General features: G+C 32.1%; 3 protein-coding genes across 3 annotated transcripts; 2 read left to right on the top strand and 1 right to left on the bottom strand.

Moving 5' to 3' along the window:
* The first annotated feature begins 1,031 nt into the window (after positions 1-1,031).
* LOC105436019 (exocyst complex component EXO70A1) lies at positions 1,032-9,058 on the top strand. The gene is made up of 11 exons (XM_031886867.1): positions 1,032-1,357; positions 1,637-1,732; positions 3,010-3,215; positions 4,156-4,398; positions 4,830-4,968; positions 5,064-5,276; positions 6,106-6,311; positions 6,775-6,972; positions 7,058-7,157; positions 8,036-8,274; positions 8,363-9,058. The coding sequence occupies exons 1-11, from the start codon at positions 1,199-1,201 to the stop codon at positions 8,478-8,480; spliced, it is 1,917 nt and encodes a 638-aa protein (XP_031742727.1). The 5' UTR covers positions 1,032-1,198; the 3' UTR covers positions 8,481-9,058.
* A 7,515-nt stretch (positions 9,059-16,573) lies between these two features.
* On the top strand, positions 16,574-17,670 carry LOC101216889 (NDR1/HIN1-like protein 1). Its single transcript, XM_004143288.3, has one exon. It carries the CDS (start codon positions 16,695-16,697, stop codon positions 17,319-17,321), a length of 627 nt encoding a protein of 208 aa, XP_004143336.1. The 5' UTR covers positions 16,574-16,694; the 3' UTR covers positions 17,322-17,670.
* Positions 17,671-19,774: 2,104 nt separating this feature from the next.
* LOC105435893 (probable aspartyl protease At4g16563) lies at positions 19,775-21,499 on the bottom strand. Its single transcript, XM_011659430.2, has one exon. It carries the CDS (start codon positions 21,366-21,368, stop codon positions 19,983-19,985), a length of 1,386 nt encoding a protein of 461 aa, XP_011657732.1. The 5' UTR covers positions 21,369-21,499; the 3' UTR covers positions 19,775-19,982.
* Positions 21,500-22,346: the final 847 nt, after the last annotated feature.

The following is a 22,346-nucleotide window of genomic DNA, read 5'->3' as shown; positions in this document are numbered from 1 at the left end:
ATCAAGCTCAATATTTAATACTATTTTTCTTTTAAAAAAGTATTAAATACCTCGTTTAAGCGATATAGAAAACTTAACTTTTAAGTGATCTTATATATTTATTTATTTATTTTGAAATAACAAATGCCATGGTTTTCATATTATGTAAAATAACATTTTCTTAACCGTGATTGTAATGTAAGAGATACAAAATATGAGATCCCATCTCATATGTTCAAGAATTGTGTCAAGGGAAGACGATGACTATCCATCTAAGTGCAAGAGTAAGTAGAAAAAAGCCCAATTTTAGTCAATTTGTTGGCAACACCGTTGCATGTATCATTGGAAATTTGGAACATAACGAAAATCAAGCATTTCAAGCCCTTTTCGTAATTGAAGAGATTCAGCATAAATAACTCCAAGAGGAGAGAAAGAAAAAGGTTGACACACACTTTAATCTTCTTCACCATTGTCTCAACATCCATCTCCACACGCAATTTGTATAAGCCCAACGCCTCAGCAAGAAACCTTTGAGAAGAGTGCACAATTCCTCTGCCTCAGTACTCGACAAAAACCCATCATACACCAACGCTTGAGCCACCACAATGGAATCATGATTGTCTTGGATCACTGCCCCTAGGTCCATTGAAAAAGACAACAACATCAATGTTAAATCAAAACAACTTTTATAGTTATAAAAATCTGACATCGAAAACGTGACTAGAAAATAAATAAGAAGTTAATAAAGGAAGGCATAAGATGGAGAGTGGTGCATGCAACTTATTTACAAAGTACTAGATGATCAAGATGAAATATAACGACTGTTTTTGTATGAACGACGACCTACCAAAAACATGTGAAAGTGAATATTTAAAGTCATTGGAAAAAAAGAAAACCGATTCTTATTTTTATTACAGAAAAAGAAGAAAGAGAAAAAAAAACCGATTTTGCCGAATAAATTTCGCGGGTTTCAAACCGGGCCCACTTACGGTGAACCGTAGGTATATAAAGAGGGCCCATGTTCTGACAACGAATAGCTTTTTCATAACAAACTTCATTTCTAATTCCTCTTTGCATTTTGACGGGAGACCTGAAAAAGGCAATAGAAGCTTCCCGTGGCTGAATAAATTTTGTTTATCAATCGCCTTCTTCTCCATCAAGCTCTTCTCTCCCCAACCACCATACCACATTGGTTCCCAAAATAAACATTCCATCTCCTATGGGAGTTCCACAGGCCATGGAAATTCTCACCGAGAGAGCCGCACTTGTTCGAGAGTCGCTTCAGAAGAGCCAGAATGTCACCGAGAACATGGTCTCCATTCTCGGTTCTTTCGACTACCGTCTCTCCGCCCTCGAAACCGCAATGCGCCCCACTCAGGTGCTTTGCTTTCTACCATTTCCGAAATGCAATTCATTAGACTTCGTTTTGTTTGTTCTCATAATTTATTTGTGTGATTCGTACTGTTTGTAAATTTCTATTGTTGACATGATCATGCTATGTATTTGACGTTATTTGTGAGATATGCTTTACGATGTGTTGATACGTTTTGATTGATTTCGAGGAAAGCGGACAATTGGTGTTTTTTTTAATTAATTAATTTATATAATTGTTTGTATTTTCGTTTTTACTGTTGTGTTATTGTTTTTGATGCGATAGATAAGAACTCATTCAATTCGGAGGGCGCATGAGAATATTGACAAGACATTGAAGGCTGCAGAAAGTATGCTGGCTCAGTTTGATCTTACACGCAAGGTTGATAGCTATTACCATCTTGTTTGTTAATTATTTTGTGGAAATAAAGAGGCACGGTTTCTGATTTACTGCTTCTTGTTTATATTATATGTGTTTTATTCAGTAGCAATTGTAGTAAGTTGAAATAAAATGTATCATCTCCAAGCGGTGTTCGTAATTCATGCCTTGCTACTGATTGCATTCGAATTGACTATAAGTTTTCTGCTGAATTGGTTTTTATTTTATTAAATGGATTATTGCGTATTGAAAATTTACGTGAAATTGATGGTGTTATAGTAGTAGCATTTCAGGGCAGCTTCACGTCTCAGATTGTTTGTTTGGGTACTTTGATAGGCTGACGAGTGATGAAATCATAAAAGTTTCCATTTGCATCATCTGGACATTTTTCTTCGCTCTACCACTCTTGAATTCTGTTTCACTACGTTTACAACTTGAAGCACAAGTCATATCTGTTACATAATAATAATAAAAAATTAATCACCTGCCACCTTGAGTACAAAACATTGCCAACATGCATGAGCCATGAGGCACATTTTGGATAAAAATAGTCGGGACATGGTGGGACACAAAAAGTGTAATTGAAACCCTTGTGCATTCTTCTCTGGTTCAAACTGAGCGACACATTTACCTTTGTCTCGGATTGTAGTATTATTTCTCACGCTTTATTTCTCTCTAATCATACTAAAAAAGGTTGGCATCAAGTGGTAGCTGACAGAGAAAAAAGTAGCTGCAAATTGGGCAGTACATTGCCTTTTATAATTGTTAAAACCTGATGTTCACCTGGTTTTTTGGCTATTTATGACTAGAAGTTTACCCATATCATTAAAAACAAAATGAGTTAAGATAAACTTACCTATTTCATATGTGTCTACAAATGTTTCTGTGAAAAACATATATTCACTGCACTCTATAGTATTGCTAAATATAAAATTAGGCAGTAGAACTATGCTAAATTGCATGTCATATATGTTATAAGCATGTCTCTGTTGCATTATTTGAACCATTTGGACGACTTTTTTGTTGCAATGCCCCTCTTGTGACATGGTTGTGCTTCTTTATGGTATTTTGTTATGAAAGAAAGACTGTTAACAGTTGGTGGTTTTGGTAGTTTGACCAGGGAATTTATAACGTTAGAATTTGGGTCAGTAAGTGGCACAGACTTCCTATTTATTTGGTTTCATATTTTTCTTTGAAAACTATTATCGTCACTTTTTTCAGTTTATGCAACATGACTATCTGTCTCTAAACGATAACATTACTTCAATTGAAAACTGCAGGCCGAGGCTAAAATACTCAGGGGACCACATGAGGACTTAGAGATGTACTTGGAAGCAATTGATCAATTACGAAGCACAAATCGCTACTTTATTGGGAACAAAAATTTCAAAAGTAACGAAGCTATTCTTATCCACACAAGCAACTTGCTTGTTAAAGCCATTTCAAAGCTAGAAGATGAGTTCAGACAGCTTTTAACAAATTACAGGTTTGTTTTTTTATTTTTTATTTTTATTTTATAATGTTTTTTAAGAATAAGAGTGCATGTAGCTGTTGTAACAACTTCTTTTTTTAAAGAAATAAAACAATCTTTTGCATCTGTTATTTTTAAGTAATCACCGATTTGAATAGATGTGTAATTAGATTCCTCTTAAACATTTTTCAGATTTTAATAGAAGGAATAAAGATTTCAGTTCTTTTGTTTGAACTTCTCCAAGACTTCATCAATAGACTCTCTTATTATTTTCTTAGAGCAATTCTTGATCCGTTTAAGGTTTGAAAAGCTCATATGTGACAAAAAAGTTATAAATGTCCTTGTTTCGGATTTAAATCAATAATCATCTTGCCAACTTATGCTTGGTTAAACATTTTTCATAACTACTTTATTTTTCTCTTATGTGGTTTCATAGAATTGTTTGTTTTTGCAATTTCTATTAGAATAAAGATATGAGGCCTTCTATCGTAAATGCATATGAGAGGAAGAACGAAAAAGGGAATTAATTCCCTAACGCTTAGTCATGAGACGTGTTGTTGGGGGTTTCATGGCATTAAATTAATGTAGACTCGAGAATGTTGCTAGAGGTGTGGAATTTCTGGCAAGTTAGATTAGTAGGAGAGGTTACCAAGCTTCATGAAATCAACTACGTGTTTTGAGTCAAACTCGAGTCCAGGAAGGGAGCCTTTGATAAATGAACAAAGGACTCATTGCTATGGTCAGCTTGGTCAATCCTACATTCTAAAATGTTATTCCATCTTTAGGCTGCTATATTGAGCTTACAAAAGTTTGTTATTCAGATCTGCTGCCGTCCTATCATAATTAGATTTGTAGAAAAGCTAGGCAGTTTTTAATTGAATGTAAGATTTTTTTACCACGTTGTACTATTACTTGATATACAAGCACAATGAACGTGGACTTTTCATAATTGCAGTAAGCCAGTGGAACCTGATCGTCTATTTGATTGCCTCCCCAACAATTTGCGTCCATCATCAGCATCTGCACACCATGGTGATAGTGGTAGCAAAATTAACTCTGACCAACAGAACAAAAGCTTAGAAGCTGCCGTCTTCATTCCACCAACTCTAATTCCGCCCAGGGTTCTTCCATTGTTGCATGACTTGGCTCAACAAATGATTCAGGCTGGTCATCAGCAGCAGCTGTTTAGAATATACAGGTATCATCTCTGATGGTGTTTGACTAGCCAACATTCTGAATGCTAGTTTGTTCAATACGAGGGTTGTTTCTCCTATAACTTTCCTTTTTAAAAAAGACTTTCCTTTTCCTTTGTGTTTTATACAAGTTGTAGGTTCATAATTTTTTATGAGAATATGTTATTTTATGTGGTCTTTTTGATGATGCTAAGTTGCTGAGTCGCCGACTACCAATTGAAATTCTGTATTTTACATGTTCATGTTTCTAGATAAAGTAATGATATTTGTGTACCGGTTAAGAATGAATGGGCCAATAGCTGTTCAAGGAATGATAAAATGTTAAAAGATTGCTTGCTTAAAATATGATGTCTTACTTGTCTTATACTGTTACTTTCTGTTGAGCTGAGTCCTTCAAAACATGGATCAATGTAATAAAGTATTTCTTTTATATCAGGGATACTCGCGCTTCAGTTTTAGAACAGAGTCTTAGGAAATTAGGTGTTGAGAGGCTTACCAAGGATGATGTCCAGAAAATGCAGTGGGAAGCTCTTGAAGCTAAGATTGGGAACTGGATACATTACATGCGCATTGCGGTAAGGATGTGTCATATTTGTTTGTGGTTATTTAATCAATCTATTCTCAGTCCTATTTTAATTGTTTTCCCAACTTTTTACACTGCTGGAAAAAGGTCAAACTGCTGTTTGCTGGGGAAAGGAAAATTTGTGATCAAATTTTTGACGGTGCAGACTCTCTCCAAGATCAATGCTTTGCTGATGTGACTTCAAACAGTGTGTCAGTGCTACTAAGTTTTGGAGAGGCCATTGCCAGAAGCAAGAGATCTCCAGAAAAATTGTTTGTTCTTTTAGACATGTATGAAATAATGCGAGAACTGCAGTCTGAGGTACAATTTTATCCTCCTTTTTCTTCCTCTTTTTTGTCAAGTTTAATTTGTAACACAAGATTATTGGTGATACAACTTACAAGGTAGTTTATCCTAGGTGTTCGAATAAAAAGACTGCAAAGCAACAAGGTCCCATCTATTTATTTTTATTCTACTTGTTTTTCGACCACTAGAAATCCATTTCTTCGTTCCCTCTTTATGTTTACATTTTACATTTTCCCTCTCATTTGGTTTGTTTAGTTCAAACTGTATATACATGTATGTAAGTATATGTGTATATATGTATATCTATGTGTGTGTATATGTGTGTGTGTGTGTATGTATGCATGCATGTATGTATGTATATCTATGTACGTGTTTATATATCTATGTATATAATAGTTGGGAGTAAAACTGTAGAATGCAATGAGTATTAGGGTCCAATTTTTATCTTTAGTTGTGGGAACTCTTAACTTAGTGATATAAGGATCTCCTGTTAGTTAATGATGTGCATGATGATTTATTTTACTCCATTTTTTTTGTATGTCTACTACACTTTTAACTGCCGATTCACTTTTAAGCATGTAACCTCTTTTTTTTTATGGTTGAGATTGCTGTATTACGTATTTTTATGGGTTTGGTAACTTAAAGTTAAAATGAACTATTGGAATTTGAATGTACCCCACTTATTAAATATTGGGTTTGCTACAGCAAATTGATGTCATTCGGTAGATTCTTATTCTTTTGTTTGTGAGAAGACCAAAAACATGTTTCCAAAAATGCAACTTGCAAATGCTAATATCTACTCTTTTACATTTCATTTTTCTTTTTGTTGGCGTGCAAAGAGCAGGTTGAAACACTTTTTGGAAGTAAAGCATGTATTGAAATGCGGGATTCTGCATTGAGCTTAACCACACGCCTTGCCGAGACAGCTCAAGAGACCTTTGTTGATTTTGAAGAAGCCGTAGAAAAAGATGCCACAAAAACGGCAGTTCTTGATGGGACTGTTCATCCCTTGACTAGTTATGTGATCAATTACGTCAAGTTTCTGTTTGAGTAAGTTATACTTTCTGTTGCTTCCACTTCAACATTTCTTGTCATACCCCTAAAACTATGGCCCACATCCTACATACCATGCAACAACACCTGCATTATACATTTTCCAATTTGCTTGAAACGCATGCTCTTTCTCAATCATCTTTACAATTGATGTCATTACCTCAAAGGCTCAAACTATTACCTATTTTTCTGCTCTGAAACATTTTGTTTTAGTTCGTAGATGGTCTCCAAAGGAGCTTCTCTGGCTCTCTTTTTCTCTTTTCTTCACCCTCCTTGTTGTTGGGTCCTTCGAACATGAGAAATGGTTTTTGATACATGTTATGGTTTATAAATCCTTCATTGTCTCTGATTGGCGCCTTTTCACATGATCTCCTGGCAATTACGTGTCTGTTGTTTTTATCTCTATTTTATACCCTATAGCTACAAAATTATGTTTCTCATAAACAACATAAATGTACAGCTACCAATCTACTTTGAAGCAGCTATTCCAAGATTTTGACGCTAGTGATCCAGATGCTCAGATAGCAGTGGTAACTACAAGAATCATGCAGGCCCTTCAGACTAATCTTGATGGGAAATCTAAACAATATAGGGATCCTGCACTAACTCAATTATTTCTTATGAACAATATTCACTATATAGTGAGATCCGTCCGAAGGTTTGTGGTGTATTTGGCTTGTACATCAAAAGATTAAGATTTATTTTATTATTAATGGTAATGGTTTTTTCTACTGAGTTCTCAGATCGGAGGCAAAGGATTTGCTGGGTGATGACTGGGTGCAGATACATCGACGGGTTGTGCAGCAGCATGCAAATCAATACAAGCGGATTTCTTGGGCAAAGGTTTGGTTCACTCAATTCTTTCTAAGAGAACTCTCTCTCAATCTTTTGATTATTGAATCTATTTCAGCACTCAAATTGCTGCCCCAAAGTTCAAATAGTCAGAGAAATCTGTTCTATGGTGTATTGAACATAACTATTATACCCTGTTGCCTAAATAAATCTGCTTGTGAAATTCATCTTACTTTCAATCCTTTACATTTGCTTTTCACTTCTAATGCTGGCAATAGATCATTCTAAGGGTAAACGTTAGAGAAAGTCCTAGCCATATTGGAACTTTGTCTCTGAAGTGTATGATATGATCCTTTTTGTGTCAAGGATTACATCAAGATCTTGGAACCAATTTGGTGAAAAAGTTGGTTTATTTTTCTTGTTTAAGGACTTACTGGCTATTCTATCATGCCTTTTCGTTTACTTAATAAAGTATTCTTATTAATAAAAAAAACAACTTATTTGTTACTCTATCATAACTTTTAAGTGATCCGTGCATCAGGCTCTTGATGTCTCTGGGTGCTCCAATCCGCCAATGTTTCTCTACATTCTTCATTTTCCTTTGGAATGCCAACTGGAGCCAGCGCATAAATATGATGTCTCATTCTCTTATTTACACTAGGATGGGCACTAATATGATGTCTCATTGTCTCTTTTTTACACTAGGATGGGCAAAATAACGATCACAGCTCAGATTTGTCATTGTACAATGTCTAGTTTAACAAGGTCCAGAGGGAACCTAAAATGTCAATTATTACACTTTTTCTAGGGAATGTGAAGATCATGGATAATATATTAGCTTTTTCTCGGTATTTGCTATCTAAGTTCCAAGAAAACCAAGAACTTCTATGTAAGCTTAGCATACTTAGGTTATTGTTTCTTGTTTGCAGATTTTGCAGTGCCTCACAGTTCAGGCCTCAGGTAGTGGTGGTGGTTCGGGAGATGCTAGCAGTGGACTTTCAAGAGCTATGGTGAAAGATAGGTTCAAGACTTTTAACATCCAATTTGAAGAGCTTCATCAACGGCAATCTCAGTGGACAGTTCCTGACAGTGAGTTGCGGGAGTCATTAAGGTTGGCAGTTGCTGAAGTTTTATTGCCTGCTTACCGATCCTTCATCAAGCGTTTCGGGCATGTTCCTCATTTATTTCACTTTACAATAATCTAACTTTAACCTATAAAATTGTGTGTATTTATGTGTAAACTACATGTGCAGCAGGCCTATGATTGAGAATGGGAAAAATCCTCAAAAATACATCAGATATTCACCCGAGGATCTCGAGCGTATGCTAAATGAATTTTTTGAAGGCAAGACATTCAGTGAGCAAAAGCGCTAGTAGCTTCTCGCAATGCTCTGTACATTGACAAAGTTAGAGCAGGTACTTCTCCCCTCCCCCCTTGTTCTTTTCTTCTCTACAAATTGTATCATTAGATTCTGTCTTCCGCTTGCGGATATTTTCCACATTCATGCTCCTAGTGCAGTTTCCGGCAGTATGATTAGTCCCTTCCTGTTGCAGGCACTCGGCTTTTTTCGTAATGGTCTTGTTGTGTATATGTTATGTCCATTTGCTCTCTCGATCCTACCTTTAAATTATAGTACATAGAAGTACATAGGAAAATACTCAAAGTAGTGTTTATTAATTGTATCTCTAGAATTTTTCAGACCCATATATTAATCCATGTCAATGTAGAAGAAAAATTCTAATCGCTTGAGCTTAGCCACACTTTCTTCATATTTCTTTAGGTCCCATTGGCTTGGACTAAAGGTAAAAGAAAGTTAACAAAAAATGTACTATGATTGAAGGAAATGAAAGAGTTGTGTCATCAAACTAAATTGGATGCTGCGAGGCATCTCCCTCTTTGCTATGTAGAACAGGCTGAGGACGCACCTCAATGTTGTGTTTACAGCATAGCCTCAAACCAAATTCTTGTTTTCTTATTCCATTTCTTTCTCTAATTTTGAAAGGGAGCAGCCATATGAATTTTCTGACCGTCTAAAATCATCATACTTAATTTTCTTCGTAAATTGAGAATCTTATCTACATTTTATTCCATAAATTTAGAAGTTTACATTATGCTTAGCTTTAAAAAACACCGGTTAATAATAATAATATAATATCAGTGCCTTTGTGGGTAGATGATGTATCAAGCAAAAGCAAATTTAACCTTTCATTTCAGTTGCCCGATGGGCCTTAGAGCTTTTAGTTAACATTACAATAAAATTACAAAGGGAAGAGAAAGGCTATTGAATATAAAGCCAAAACTATGATATTTGATGCTCTAAAATTTTCTCTTATCCGTGGAGGTGCCCTACACATTTCTTTGTTTATTATTAGAAATGTGGCCCTATGGCAATTGTAATGGCAACAAGAAAAAAGAAATGTTAAGAAAATGATGGTGGAGCCCATAATTGTTCAACATGTACAGTTAATATATAATTTAGCAAATTTATTAATTTTTTGTTTTCTAAAATTAAGTTTATTTTCTCTTACCTTCTTACCATTTTATTACAACTTTCTTAAATAAAAGGGAATTATCAAATTCTTAACTTAAATTTCAAAAATAAAAATAAAATTCTAAAATCTACCCTTTTTTTTAGTTTTCAAAATTGTCTCCTACCAAAAGTAAGGAAATTACAAGTATTTTTTAAAAAAAAATAATAATTTTTGGGTAGAAGATGTAATTTAATGTCAAGACCTTTTACTCAAGAAAATTATAGATTAAATTACCTAAAATTTTATTTATATATTATAAATATTTTTGTTCCTTATACCATATCTAAAAGTCTTCTTCTTACTTATTTATTTGGCCATTTTGTTACTTGGAATTATCCCATTTGAGAATTTTGCAAACTTATATATATATATTTGTTGTATACATCTAACCTTCTCGAAGCGCGTGACCAAGAAGGAAAACGTTTTGAATGGTCCGTGCTTTACACGCATCCAAATAACACATTCGCCTTTTTAATTTGTATGAAATTTGTGGTTAATTAAAACAAGTTTGATTAAGGATTAACATTAAAATCATAATGTCAACCTTCTTAATTTCATTTTACTACGACCCTAATAGTCATTTTTAATTAAATCTCCATATATACTTTAATACTTTACTCCTATAATTATTAAACTAAAAAAAATTACTGTATTTATATTTAATTTGAAAATTTTCTTGTGAGATCGACTTTTTATGTAAATTGTAATTTATAAATTTTAAGCTTGGTTTAGAAATTTATATAGTATTACTAAAAGTTTAGATTTACTCAACTTTCAGTACCCATGAATGTTTGTTTTCTTTTCTTCTTGAATTTTAAATGCTCCATGTAACTTATAATGTTTAATATCACCAACTTACTCAATGCAATTATCTTTTAGATTGATATTTAATAAGAAAGTAATTCCAATATTTAAGAATTAAAACAAACAAAATAAAATAATTAACCTTAAAAAATCACTCAAAAGGTAGAAGACTAAACCCAACAACATAGAACAAAATTATAAGTAATTATAAGATTTCTTTTTCTTTTCTTTTTTAAAAAGGTTTATAAAGAATCAAATGATAAAATAAAGGTTTTATAAAATACAAGTAAAATATTATGTGCATTGAAAAAAGGGAGAAAAAGAAAAGGAATAATAATATTGTGTTATGCAATCGAGGAAGATATAGTGTGTAGGGTTATTTAGGAAGAAAGGGAAAAGGGGAAATTGGTAAACCCTACAATGCTTCCTTCCTATATCTTCATATCCCAATAATTCTATTGGTCCATTTCCCACATGCATTACCCTTTCTAACTTATCGATATTCATAACATCTCTTTAATTTCTCCACCTCATTTCTTCCCTTTTTTTCTTTTCTCTTTTTAAGAAAACCACATATATAAATATGTTATATTCTAATCCAAAATTACATTCCCAATTGTGTCTTATTATTATATTAGAATGTGCCTTGGGAAAATAATATATATACTTTTCATGAGATTAAGACAAAATGAGAGATAGAAAATCCTATGTAGTATTGATATGAGTGATTTTGGATTGCACAACACAATCAACGTAAATTGATAAAAAAAAACAACAAAATTCAGATCAAGGAAAGAAGGTTTGCTTGGGCCAAGGCTTACGAGTTAATTAATGTTCTTCACCTCGACCATAGTTGAGGTCGGGCTAAAAAAAGTTGGTCGTGCATGTCCAATTGATCAAAGAACATTGGAAAGGTATTTGACCTTTGCAAACACATACATTCCTCCACGTCTTGATCGAGGATAACTTAGGTCATTTGTTCCTCCTATAAATACGTTATTATTATCGTAGCTTAAAGAAAGAAAGTTAACTCTCACTCTTTAACTTTTTGACTTAAATATAAGAGTCTTGTGCCAAGTAGCACAATAGCATACAACGTGCAAGTCTCTCTTTATTTTGTAGGTCACATTCTTGAACATCGTTCCCTATTGTTATCATGGAATTTTTTTAGATACTCATAACCAACATTGTATTTAATGGAAAATTTCAAATTAAAAAACCATGGGTCAACGGTTGCTTCCATTTTGATTAATCAAATCGCATTGCTATTTGTTGGTTTCTTTTTATTTTTTCTTTGTGATGGGTCTGTTTTTTTTTTTTTTCTTTTTCTTTTTACCTTTGTTGAGTTATTTAGGCATAATTAAACTTGTCTAATGTGTTAATTGTATAAACTTTGTCAATATTTTCTTCACATGTTAAGAGTTTAGTTTTTAAAGCAATTCATCTAATTAATTGGAATTGCTGTCTCCAACAAATGAACTAAACTCATACAAACCTTTAATTTGACTGTTATCAAAAAATTGATAATTTGGTACTTCAAAAGAGAATAAAAGAGAGTAATCACAAATAAATAAAATAAAAGTGAATAGAAAACTCTTTGGAAGCAGACAACACATATACCATTACAATGAGAGATATATCAAACATATATTAAACTAATATCATTACCATGCATATTGGTATTAATTTAAACAATTAATTACACACAACACCTACCTAGCCCATATGAAAATGATCGATGCAACAAAAGAGCCCATATCTACATCTTATACCTAATTTCTTCTTAGCTAACAAATTTTGGATTTATCCCTTTAAATTACTAATATACTATACATTATGATTATTATGATAAAGTATATTAATTAATTAGGGGTAGACCCATAAGTCCCTTGTGTTGCTAACCCTAATTTGCTTAACCTTTTCTATCACACTATTTCTATTTGTCATGATATATATACTAAACTACTTGAAGAGTAATGTGTGAAAGATATGGACACCTACCCCTTTCAATAAACAATAATAATACAAATAACATTTCTTCGAAATATAGACGACCTAACCTAAATTTCTCTCGCAAGATAGCCATATAAAGACAATGGAGAATGTAAAAAATTAACATTTACAATGTAATATATAAAGGGATTGTGTTATGTAAAAGAATGAGACAGATATCAATTTATATTTTAAAACTAATTTGGCGTTGTAGATATGTCAATTGCAACTCTATTCTAATGATTGTTTCGATTTTAAATCTTGAACTTTTTAAATGTTATAAGTTTTTCTTCACAATATCGTGTGAAGAAACTTGTGATTTGAGTTGATTAAACTTTTTTAAAAAAATTTGCAACCCAATCAATTTTAATTATCTTAATTAATTACAATATATTATACTAATTGAACATCATTCTTAATTTAGTGATTTTCAAACATGTTTACATTTTTTCGATAATCGACTTACACAAAGTAAATGCATAGACGATTCTAGGAGAAAAATGGACTAAAATAAATGCATAGATGATTCACACAAGTTTTTTTCTTCGAATAGAAGGTAATGGAGAGTGTAGGTTGATACACTTACAATGATATATGATTTCAATTGATAACATTATTAGTTCATATGAAAATAAATAAATTTTTTAAAAAAAATTTAAGAGTATAAATTGATATTTTTTAAAATGATAATAATAAAAAGTAGTGTTTCAAACTTCATCAATTGTAATCTAAGAAAATGAAAGATATGGTCATTATTTGGTTAATGTAACGTTTTTATTGGGTCACATTAATCTAAAACATGACAACATGACGAGTTAATATTTAATAGTTTACATATATATATATATGAAAGATCGACGAACAAATTATAGTCTCGTTTTTCTAATATTGATTCTATACGGTTGAAAATATTTAAATAAATTTTTTTTAGAATGGAAATCAATTATTTATTTTAAATAAACTTAATTTTGAAAAGAATTTGAAAAAGAATTAGGAAAAATAAGTATCAAATTATTTTGAGAAAATGGGTATAAATTTTTCTGTTATTGGAATGCACCTTTTATAATTTATTTTACTCTTCCTATTAAGATTTAAAAAAATATATGAAAAAATTTATTCGTTTACTAAAATAATTTGTAAACTACACATTTTTCATGATTCTTTTTCACGATTGCATTATATTTCAAATTTAACTCTATGCTACGTATAAAGTATAGTTGATTAAGACATCAATAATATTTTCTTAAAGTTGAATATATGAATGTTAGCTATTTCTTGTTATATGAATATTCCTGAATATGAAAGTAAGGAATATATATATGTCTATATTATCTCTTACATGGCATAAAAAAAAGAGTAATTTTCTTAACCATAAAAAAATTATATTACACAAATAAATTTTCTCTCTTTTTTTCTTCTTTTTTAGAAAAAAAAATGGAAAGCCAACAAAAAAAAAAAGAAAAGAAGTCATCTTCATGAGTTGTGATGTAGTGAAAGTCTTTTTGTGTGGGAAAAGCATATAAGCTTTTCATTGAAATAAGAAAATAAAAACACTTCTTTAATAACTTTAACAACAACGAAATTGAAAAACAAAATCTAAATTACTAAACCTTTCTCTGGTAAAGTCGTCTTTTTTTTTTCTTTTCAAAATTAAGTTTATTTATTCTCTATATCCTAAAATAATTTACATCATTATTAAATATGAAAATGGTTGAATTCTTACCAAAATTTAAAAACAAAAATAGTTTTTAAAAATCTCTCCTTTAAAGTTTAATTTAGTTTTAAAACTATAGGTAGAAGGTAGATAACAAAAGAAAAAGTTAAAGCGTAAAAGTAATGTTTATAAGCTTAATTTTCAAAATAAAAAAGATTATCAAATAGGACCTAAATTGTTACTTAGTTTAGTTTTTGTTATCATAACTAATGAATGCTTAGTTTATATTTAGTTATGTTATATTGTATTGGTGAGATCATCCAAAGGGTATCTCTACCATTCTCGATATCCTCTCCTCCTACAACACAAACTCATTCCAATGATATTCACTCACGACGCTCCTAAAGGGCGGAAAAGAACTAAGAATACTAATTTGATATATTAGATAATGATGATTACTATTATTTTTTTTTATCAAAATCTGTCGTAAGAAAATCACATAATAATGAATCAAATTGTTATATGAAGTAACTTAAAATTTGTAAAATATATATACATATATAAAAGTTGAAATAATGTTTGTTAGTCCTTACATTTATTTGGTCGGCTTTTGGCAGGTTGTGGCGGTTTGAATATTCTCTCTATTATTCATAATTATTACTCAATTGGAAAAAGGAAAAAGCGATTTTGAAATTAAGCTTCCAACCTTCCTTTCCACGTTAACCCCTTAACCACTTTCTCTTTCTTCCCATTCATAATTTTTACTCATTGTATTGCTACTTAAAATTTGTAATACATATATCTTCCATATTTATTTATTAATGAATTTAAGTATGCTAAGTTAAATAAAAAACATATATCTAAAAAAAGAAAAGGAAAAATGTAATCCAGTAACCCAATCCAACTCATTTGGATCATTGGGTTGGTTCACTCCATAAAAGTTTAGTGTATTTCATTAGAATTTCTTGATATATATATAATAGAATTTATGTATCACTATCGATTAGAATGTATAATTAAAAAAGTATTAGTGGTACATCCACTTTTTAATTTAATTTTGAAGTCTTAACCAAAGCTAAAAGTGAGTACGTAGATGAGTAATTGGTTAATTAGTTGATACCCAATCATATATTAGTCTATGAAAATGATGGTATATTATAAATTGATGTAATATATATAAACATACACATGTCTATTTTAAGTCAAGTGTTTTTTTTTTTATTGTAAATTAAGATTTATATATAATATTATTAGTAATCTGTTCAATATTACTAAGATCTTTTTTATCTATAACATTTTGAGAACTTATATATTGTATGAAGTATTACTTTGCTAACCATTTTTCTTTTTAAAAATCTTATTCAAATTAACTCTCATCAACTTAATTAACAAATCTGTAAACACATTCTTTAAAATAACTATATAAATAATTAACTACTGTACATATTTGAAAACAATTGTTTTGTAAACAAAAAAAAGAGAGGCACCCCATGAATCTAATTGTAATTTTTATATTTGTTATTGATAACACATATATCCTCTAAAGACCCAACAAATAATGAGAGGCTTTTGGAATTGGAATAATATATATCCTTTCATTTTCTTTTATTAACTATGGTCTCATTTTTAATGGTTAACGTTACTATAATCATAGATCGTATTATGATTTATAAAATTGTGTTGGGTATTGAAGTAAATGAAAGTAATTTTCCAATTTTTTTAAGAATTTAAGTATGTTGGCATGTTTGTTTAAGAAAACTTTAAGATAACACACATACACACACAAAAGTAGTTAAAAGTGAAGATGGAAAAGGAAGAATTTTAGTGTTGAAAGAAAAGAAAAGTGAGTCATCACACACCAATAAAAGCACCAAGAAGAAGAAAGAAGAAGAACTCTAATAATTAAGAATTGGTTGGAGAGATGTGTTTTATTGACACTTCTCCCCTTCTCATCTCATCTCATCTCAACTCACCTTTTTGCCTTTTCTTCTCTTCACAATTTAATTATTACTAAGTGAAAGTGTAAATAATTTAATTAAATTATATCACTTTAATATCTAACTACTACTACTACTACCACCACCACCCTTCCTATTCCTTCTCAATTATTATTTCATTTGGTTGCTTTTCTAAGTTTTTGTACTTTTGTCATTATTTTCACATAATACATAAACATAATATTAACTTTCAATTAATTGGTCAACATTCTCATATACATTCCATCTTAATATGAAACACAAAAAAAAAAACAATCAATTTCCATAGGTGTGTTTGACAACTAGACAATCACATAACTACTATAGTTTAAAATTTATTTTATTTTTTTTTGGAGTTGAGTTATAAGAAGAATGAGTGAAATAAATATGGAATATAGATATAAAAAAGTGTATTTTAAAGAATAGTAATAATAAATGTATTTATATAATACAAATTATTATGAACCATAGAAATTAGAATTTATGATCCATAAATAACACTCCCAATCATCATTCTCTACTACTGATCAGAGAGAGAGAGAGAGATAGATAGTGGAAAAGAAAGAAAACCATCAACGACTTCAAGACCCACACCTTCTCTCTCTCACCCTCACCCTCACCCTCACCAACATGTCAAAGGAATGCGCTCACCACAGCAAGAAACGCCCAAAGCTAATCCGCCGAATCTACGCCGGAATCCTCATTTTTCTCTTCCTCGTCCTCCTCACAATCCTCCTTATTTGGGCCATTCTTCAACCCACAAAGCCCAAATTCGTCATCCAAGACGCCACCGTCTACCTCTTCAATCTCACCGCCGCTAACTTCATCTCCTCCAGTATCCAAGTCACCGTCTATTCCCGTAACCCTAACGACAAGATCGGAGTCTATTACGACCGCCTCGACGTCTACGCCGTTTACCATAACCAACAGATCACTCTCCGTACCGGCATTCAACCAACCTACCAAGGCCACAACGATGTCAACATCTGGTCTCCCTTCCTCATCGGTAACAACGTTCCCATCTCTCCCTACAACGGCGCCACCCTTAATCAAGATCAGGCCGTTGGTACCGTCCAGCTGTCCATTAAACTCGACGGCCGCGTCCGATTCAAAGTCGGTACCTTCATCTCCGGCCGCTACCATCTCAACGTCGACTGTCCGGCGGCTATCATGTTCGGAAATCCAACCGCCGGTGTTATCGTCGGTAATAACGCCGTTAAATATCAGTTGGTGCGGCCCTGCAGCGTTAGCGTATAAGCTCCGTTATTGCCGTCAGAATTCTTGCTCTCCGTTCTCTCTCTCTCTCTCTTAACGCCGTTAGTTTTCTACTTTTCTCCATTTTCTTCTCTCTCTTTTTTTCTTTAATATAAATAATTTAGACAAATACGTGTTGGGATAAAAGAGTCAGTGAAAATTGTAAATTTTTCCAAAAGAATAAAAATGAAAAAAAAAATAAATTATTATTATAGTAATTAAATTTGTCAAATGTGAATTTGTATAAAGAGAGCAAAAATTTAAAGGTCGGTGGCAAATTGTGTAATTTTGTATTTAATCTTTCGATTAATGGAAAAATTTTAATATATAATGTTTTAAAGATTATTGTGTATATCTTATCCTCTCTTTCCAATTTTACCCCTCCCTCCTTTTTTATTTATTTATAATTATTATTGACTATTATAATGCTTTTTTTCTTCTAACAATACGTAGATGGTTATTATAATTAAATTAAATTTAAGAATATTCTCAATAAAGTTGTATTTACTAACTATGGGTTGAAATGATGCTTAAATATTAGTTTAAATAGATTAGTTTTAGAATCGACATTATTGATCAACATATCCCAACAATAAGAAAATAAAAGAAAATTAAGATTTGATTCTCTAATAAAAATTGATTATTATTCTCCACTTGTAATATAATTAAAATCATAGATAATAAAGAAGATAAGATATTTGAGTTTGATTATGTGACATCAATAACTTTAATTTGCTTCTTTTTTTTTTTCATTGAAACCCATTTAATTATCATGATAAGACATACATTTTTTTTATACTTACATTTCCTTAAAAACACCCATATAATTACCTTTTTTCTCTCTCTCTCTCTCTCTTTTGTAGATTAAATATACTTGAATCATAAAAATTCCATAGGAAAGATGAAAAATCCTTTTGGAAGTTTGTGCAAAACCCAATCCAAATACAAAGTACCACTTCCTTTTATTTTTCTAAATGGAAAAAGAAAGAAAGAAAGAAAGAAAGAAAGAAAGCCAAAATTGAAAAAAATGAATGGAAAGGTTTAGGTGGGGGTGGGGGATGCACATGGCATTGGGGCAAATGGGAAATGGGAGTCATTTTCCCAATCTCACAATCAACAATAACAACTCTCATACCTAACAATAATTGCATAAATAAAAATCACTTTCTTTTTTGTTTCCTTTTATCTTTGGTTTCCATTTAATCATATCTTTTATATTAATTTTGTCAAGAAATTAAACAATTGAGTCCACACCCCAAAACTTCCACATGCCCTTCTCACCAACCTTACCTTACCTTCCCATTTGAGTCTTTGGAATTTGTCCATTTTCTCAAACTTATAAATCATTTTTTGTTTTATATTATGCCCGCTAAGCTACGCTAAGCTACCATGTGGGTTCTTCTCTAAGTTCTAAGTCTAACCAACTTTCTATTAATAAGTTAAATTTAATTAATTATGTCATATGTTTATATTAAATAAGTTTTTCTTTTCTTTTTGGACTGGTGTGACATGGTAATTGAATAGTCTAATAACTTAGAGTTGAGTTTTGTATTTCTTTTGTCTATTTTCTTAAAAGTGAATACAATTAAACAAACTTTTATTGAATAATTGAATTGGCTGCACAAATAAACACTAACTATGGTCTAAATATTTTTGTTTGGAAAATTAATTTATGAAAAGTGAGAGATGAAACATTATTTTATTTGATTTTTGACAATGATTGAAAAGAAACAAAGGCTATGCCTTTCTGAGTTTAGTCAGAGGAATGAACCAAACAAACCCATTCTTTTTTCATTTCCAATTAAAAAAAAACTCTCATTATCTCAACTTTTATATTGTTTTTCTTTCTCAACTAAATTAAATTACTTTCATCTTTGTTTTTTTTTAATTAAAGTCTACGAAAGCTACTATCTTTGTTTTTATAATACAGTAGTGAGATTCAAACTACAAACGTCGGAATCGTTAACACATCTATAAAGAATTAAGTTATTTGATAGTGATTTATGAACTGGCAAAGGCATAACAGTACTCTATAAGAGAATTTAACAATTTCATATAATCATTAATTACAAACAATAAGTTATATATTTCTGAATGTTTCTAAACTCATTTTAATGATCTAAAAAACATCAACTTCTTTTCTATAAAAATTGTTTATCGTTATTACACAATATGAATCCATTGATTATCCAGTCAAGAACACACCTATTACATAAAATATCCTTTTCGATAATATTGTTTTTAAATATTATGAAAGAATATGGAATCATATTTTCTCTCTCAAACCAAATCCTAGGGACGGTTTTTGTTGAGCACAACCAACAACAAAAACAGAAGTTGTTCATGAATGTTAGAGTGTCTCGAGTCATTATAATTAGGTCTTATAACATATGATCTACTTGTTAATACATGGGTACGTTGTCAGGACTAATGTAAATGTAATATGAAAATAACAATTGAAATTAAACTTAGGTTATAGATGGTAATGTTTATTTATTAAGTTTGGCGATGGTTGCCAAGAGAAGGCCCAAGCCCAAAACATCTGAAACGTACACCATGGAAAGTTAAAAGTCTTGAATGATGGGTTAAACTATACCAAATTGACTGCTTTTACTTTGTTATTCTTTTACCACATTATATTTTTCAGTAACACAAACTCAATTCTCACGTGCATTTCTGCTTCCGAAATCCGATTCGCTGCTTTGCTAAATCATACTCAACCAAAACATTCTGCTGCTGAAACGCCCCCAATATAATCGCCGGCCCTCCGCCTCCGCCCACGACGGCTTCATCCGTCATCATCGTCAAGCACACCACGCCCTCATCCGTCACCATCGCCAAGTAATTCTCTGCCGCCAAACTCAGCTTCCCTCCACCTTTAAACTTCAAAACCACGTCCGGAAACTCCGCTGATTCCTCCTCCTTGGGAATATTAAAGCATGGCCTCAAACCCGACTGCGCTTCAACGTCCTTAGCTCGAGGATATTTCACCAGCTGCTTCTCCAATTCATCCGCTATGGCTTCGAAAATCGGCTTATCTAGAAACGTAAACGTTGAACCGGAATCGATTATCGCGCCTCCGTTTCCGGTGGAATCCGGCACGAGATACTTGTACGGGAATTTCACCGGCTTTCCACCGATGAGGATTCTCCGAAGACTAAGGTAATAGTACTCTCGAAATGCGGCGTTGGATACTGATGGATTCTCTCGGAAGGGTGCGTAAATGAAACTCTTAGTTTTCGATTCATCGGATTCCGAACCGGAGTCAAGTACTAGAGGACTACTCACTGGCGAGTCGTCGAACCCGCGAGAAACGAGGCAATGGGAGAATCGTTTGAGTCGCATTTGGGACGGCAACGATTCAGGACCGCGGCCAAATCCGGCAATGCCGGCTGGTTGATGAACAGACATAACGGAACAACCAACGAGAAAATCCGGCACTCGTTTATTCTCTAAATCGAGCGTTTCAGAGAGGAGAATTCCAGCGGTTGCGCCAGAGCCGTACTGAAGTCCATAACCAGGACAAGAATCGGAACATTTTCGAGATTTAGAGTTACAATTTCTACATCTGGACTTCAAATTAGGGCCAAAAATCCACGCACATTTAGGATTTCGACAACCAACAACCTTCACAGAGGAAGATAACTTAGGAACAAATTTCGAAATCGTTGCAGGATCCACATAGGGAAACGAACAACGGGAACAACGATAACCAGCGGTGCAGGGGAACCAGACGAGACTACTTCCAGTATCGAAGATAAACGATAAGTTCTGCGGTGGAGTTCCGAAGGCGAGGGAAACCGAGTAAGCTCCGTAGCTACGAGGGAAGAGAGAGACATTCTGTATGGAAGTGTTGGACTTTGATTGTGGGGTTTTGAGATGTTGAGCTCTGTTGAGTGAAGCAGAGAGAAGAAGGTTGATGGTTTTGAATGGATCTGTAAATGAAACTGAAGGAAAAGTAGTGAGTGGGAGTACTGTGGTGGAGGAAGAAGATGAAGTGGGAAGAAGGAGAAAAATGGAAAAGAGAAATGGAATGGGTAAAAACTCCATGGAATCGAGAAGATGAAGATCAACAAAGGGTTTGCTTTGCACAAGCTTTTGGGTTGAGTATTAGTCGTTTCGTTATATGGAAGAAGAGGGAAATAGACAAGTTTCACTCCCACCGTATTGACACTTGAAGCCACGTTATATACCTACATGAATGACATCTATGTTTCAATTGTTTCTTCTTCCCAAACTCATTTTAAAATTGTTAAAATCACTTTTGGACTAAATCAATTATCATGCAACCATATAGGATATAGGGTTAGAGAGCACTGAAATTTAATCAATTGGATTAATATTGTATGGTAAAATTAGTATGGTTTGACCATAGCTAAGAATCATTATATCCTTTATTGCATATGAGTATTAAGTGAGTGGGACAATAAAGGTTTGGATTGAATTACTATTTTAATCCATTTTGATTTTGGTCAGTACAGGTTTTAATGTTTGGTCTGCTCTGTTAAAGTTTAGGGGCTCTTAATTTTGATTGCAATAAATCGAATACATTTGAATGAGTATTTGCTTTTAGAATATAGGAAACTTATAGCAAACAGTACCCTTTAGGAAATAAACTCAAAATATAGTACAATAATTAAATATTCAACCAGCAGTAGTAAGTTTATTTTGATAGTAAAATTTTCAAATTGGAACTTCTATAAGTGAAAATTATTGGATAGAAGAACTCATGATGATGGTAAATAGAAAGTTTTAAGTGATAGCTATTATCACTAGTACTTGTTATCAATGATGGCTTTTAATTTGAGAAATTTGAGAACAACATGGTTATACACGGAGTTTTCTAGTCTTTTACAAATTTTGGTGCTATATATGTAATTACTTTATTATTGTTGTGATGTATATTTAATTTTTTTTTTGGTTTATTTGTCATTTATGGAAATGTTTGGACTCTCCATTTAAATTGTGCTAACTGGTAATTACTATAGTTGATATTTTCAACTATTATAATATGTCTACAATTTACTA

The sequence above is a fragment of the Cucumis sativus genome, chromosome 6, assembly GCF_000004075.3.
Source record: "Cucumis sativus cultivar 9930 chromosome 6, Cucumber_9930_V3, whole genome shotgun sequence".
Classification (NCBI taxonomy): Eukaryota; Viridiplantae; Streptophyta; class Magnoliopsida; order Cucurbitales; family Cucurbitaceae; genus Cucumis; species Cucumis sativus.
Note: the sequence above shows the minus strand (reverse complement) of the source record. Positions and strands in the feature narration are given on the sequence as shown.

Excerpts from the sequence above, each read along its gene's own strand:
- LOC105436019 (XM_031886867.1), top strand. The coding sequence starts at position 1,199 with ATGGGAGTTCCACAGGCCATGGAAATTCTCACCGAGAGAGCCGCACTT. Across the intron at positions 4,969-5,063 it reads TACATTACATGCGCATTGCG|GTCAAACTGCTGTTTGCTGG; the intron begins GTAAGGATGTGT and ends TGCTGGAAAAAG. Across the intron at positions 5,277-6,105 it reads TGCGAGAACTGCAGTCTGAG|GTTGAAACACTTTTTGGAAG; the intron begins GTACAATTTTAT and ends TGCAAAGAGCAG.
- LOC101216889 (XM_004143288.3), top strand. The coding sequence starts at position 16,695 with ATGTCAAAGGAATGCGCTCACCACAGCAAGAAACGCCCAAAGCTAATC.
- LOC105435893 (XM_011659430.2), bottom strand. The coding sequence starts at position 21,368 with ATGGAGTTTTTACCCATTCCATTTCTCTTTTCCATTTTTCTCCTTCTT.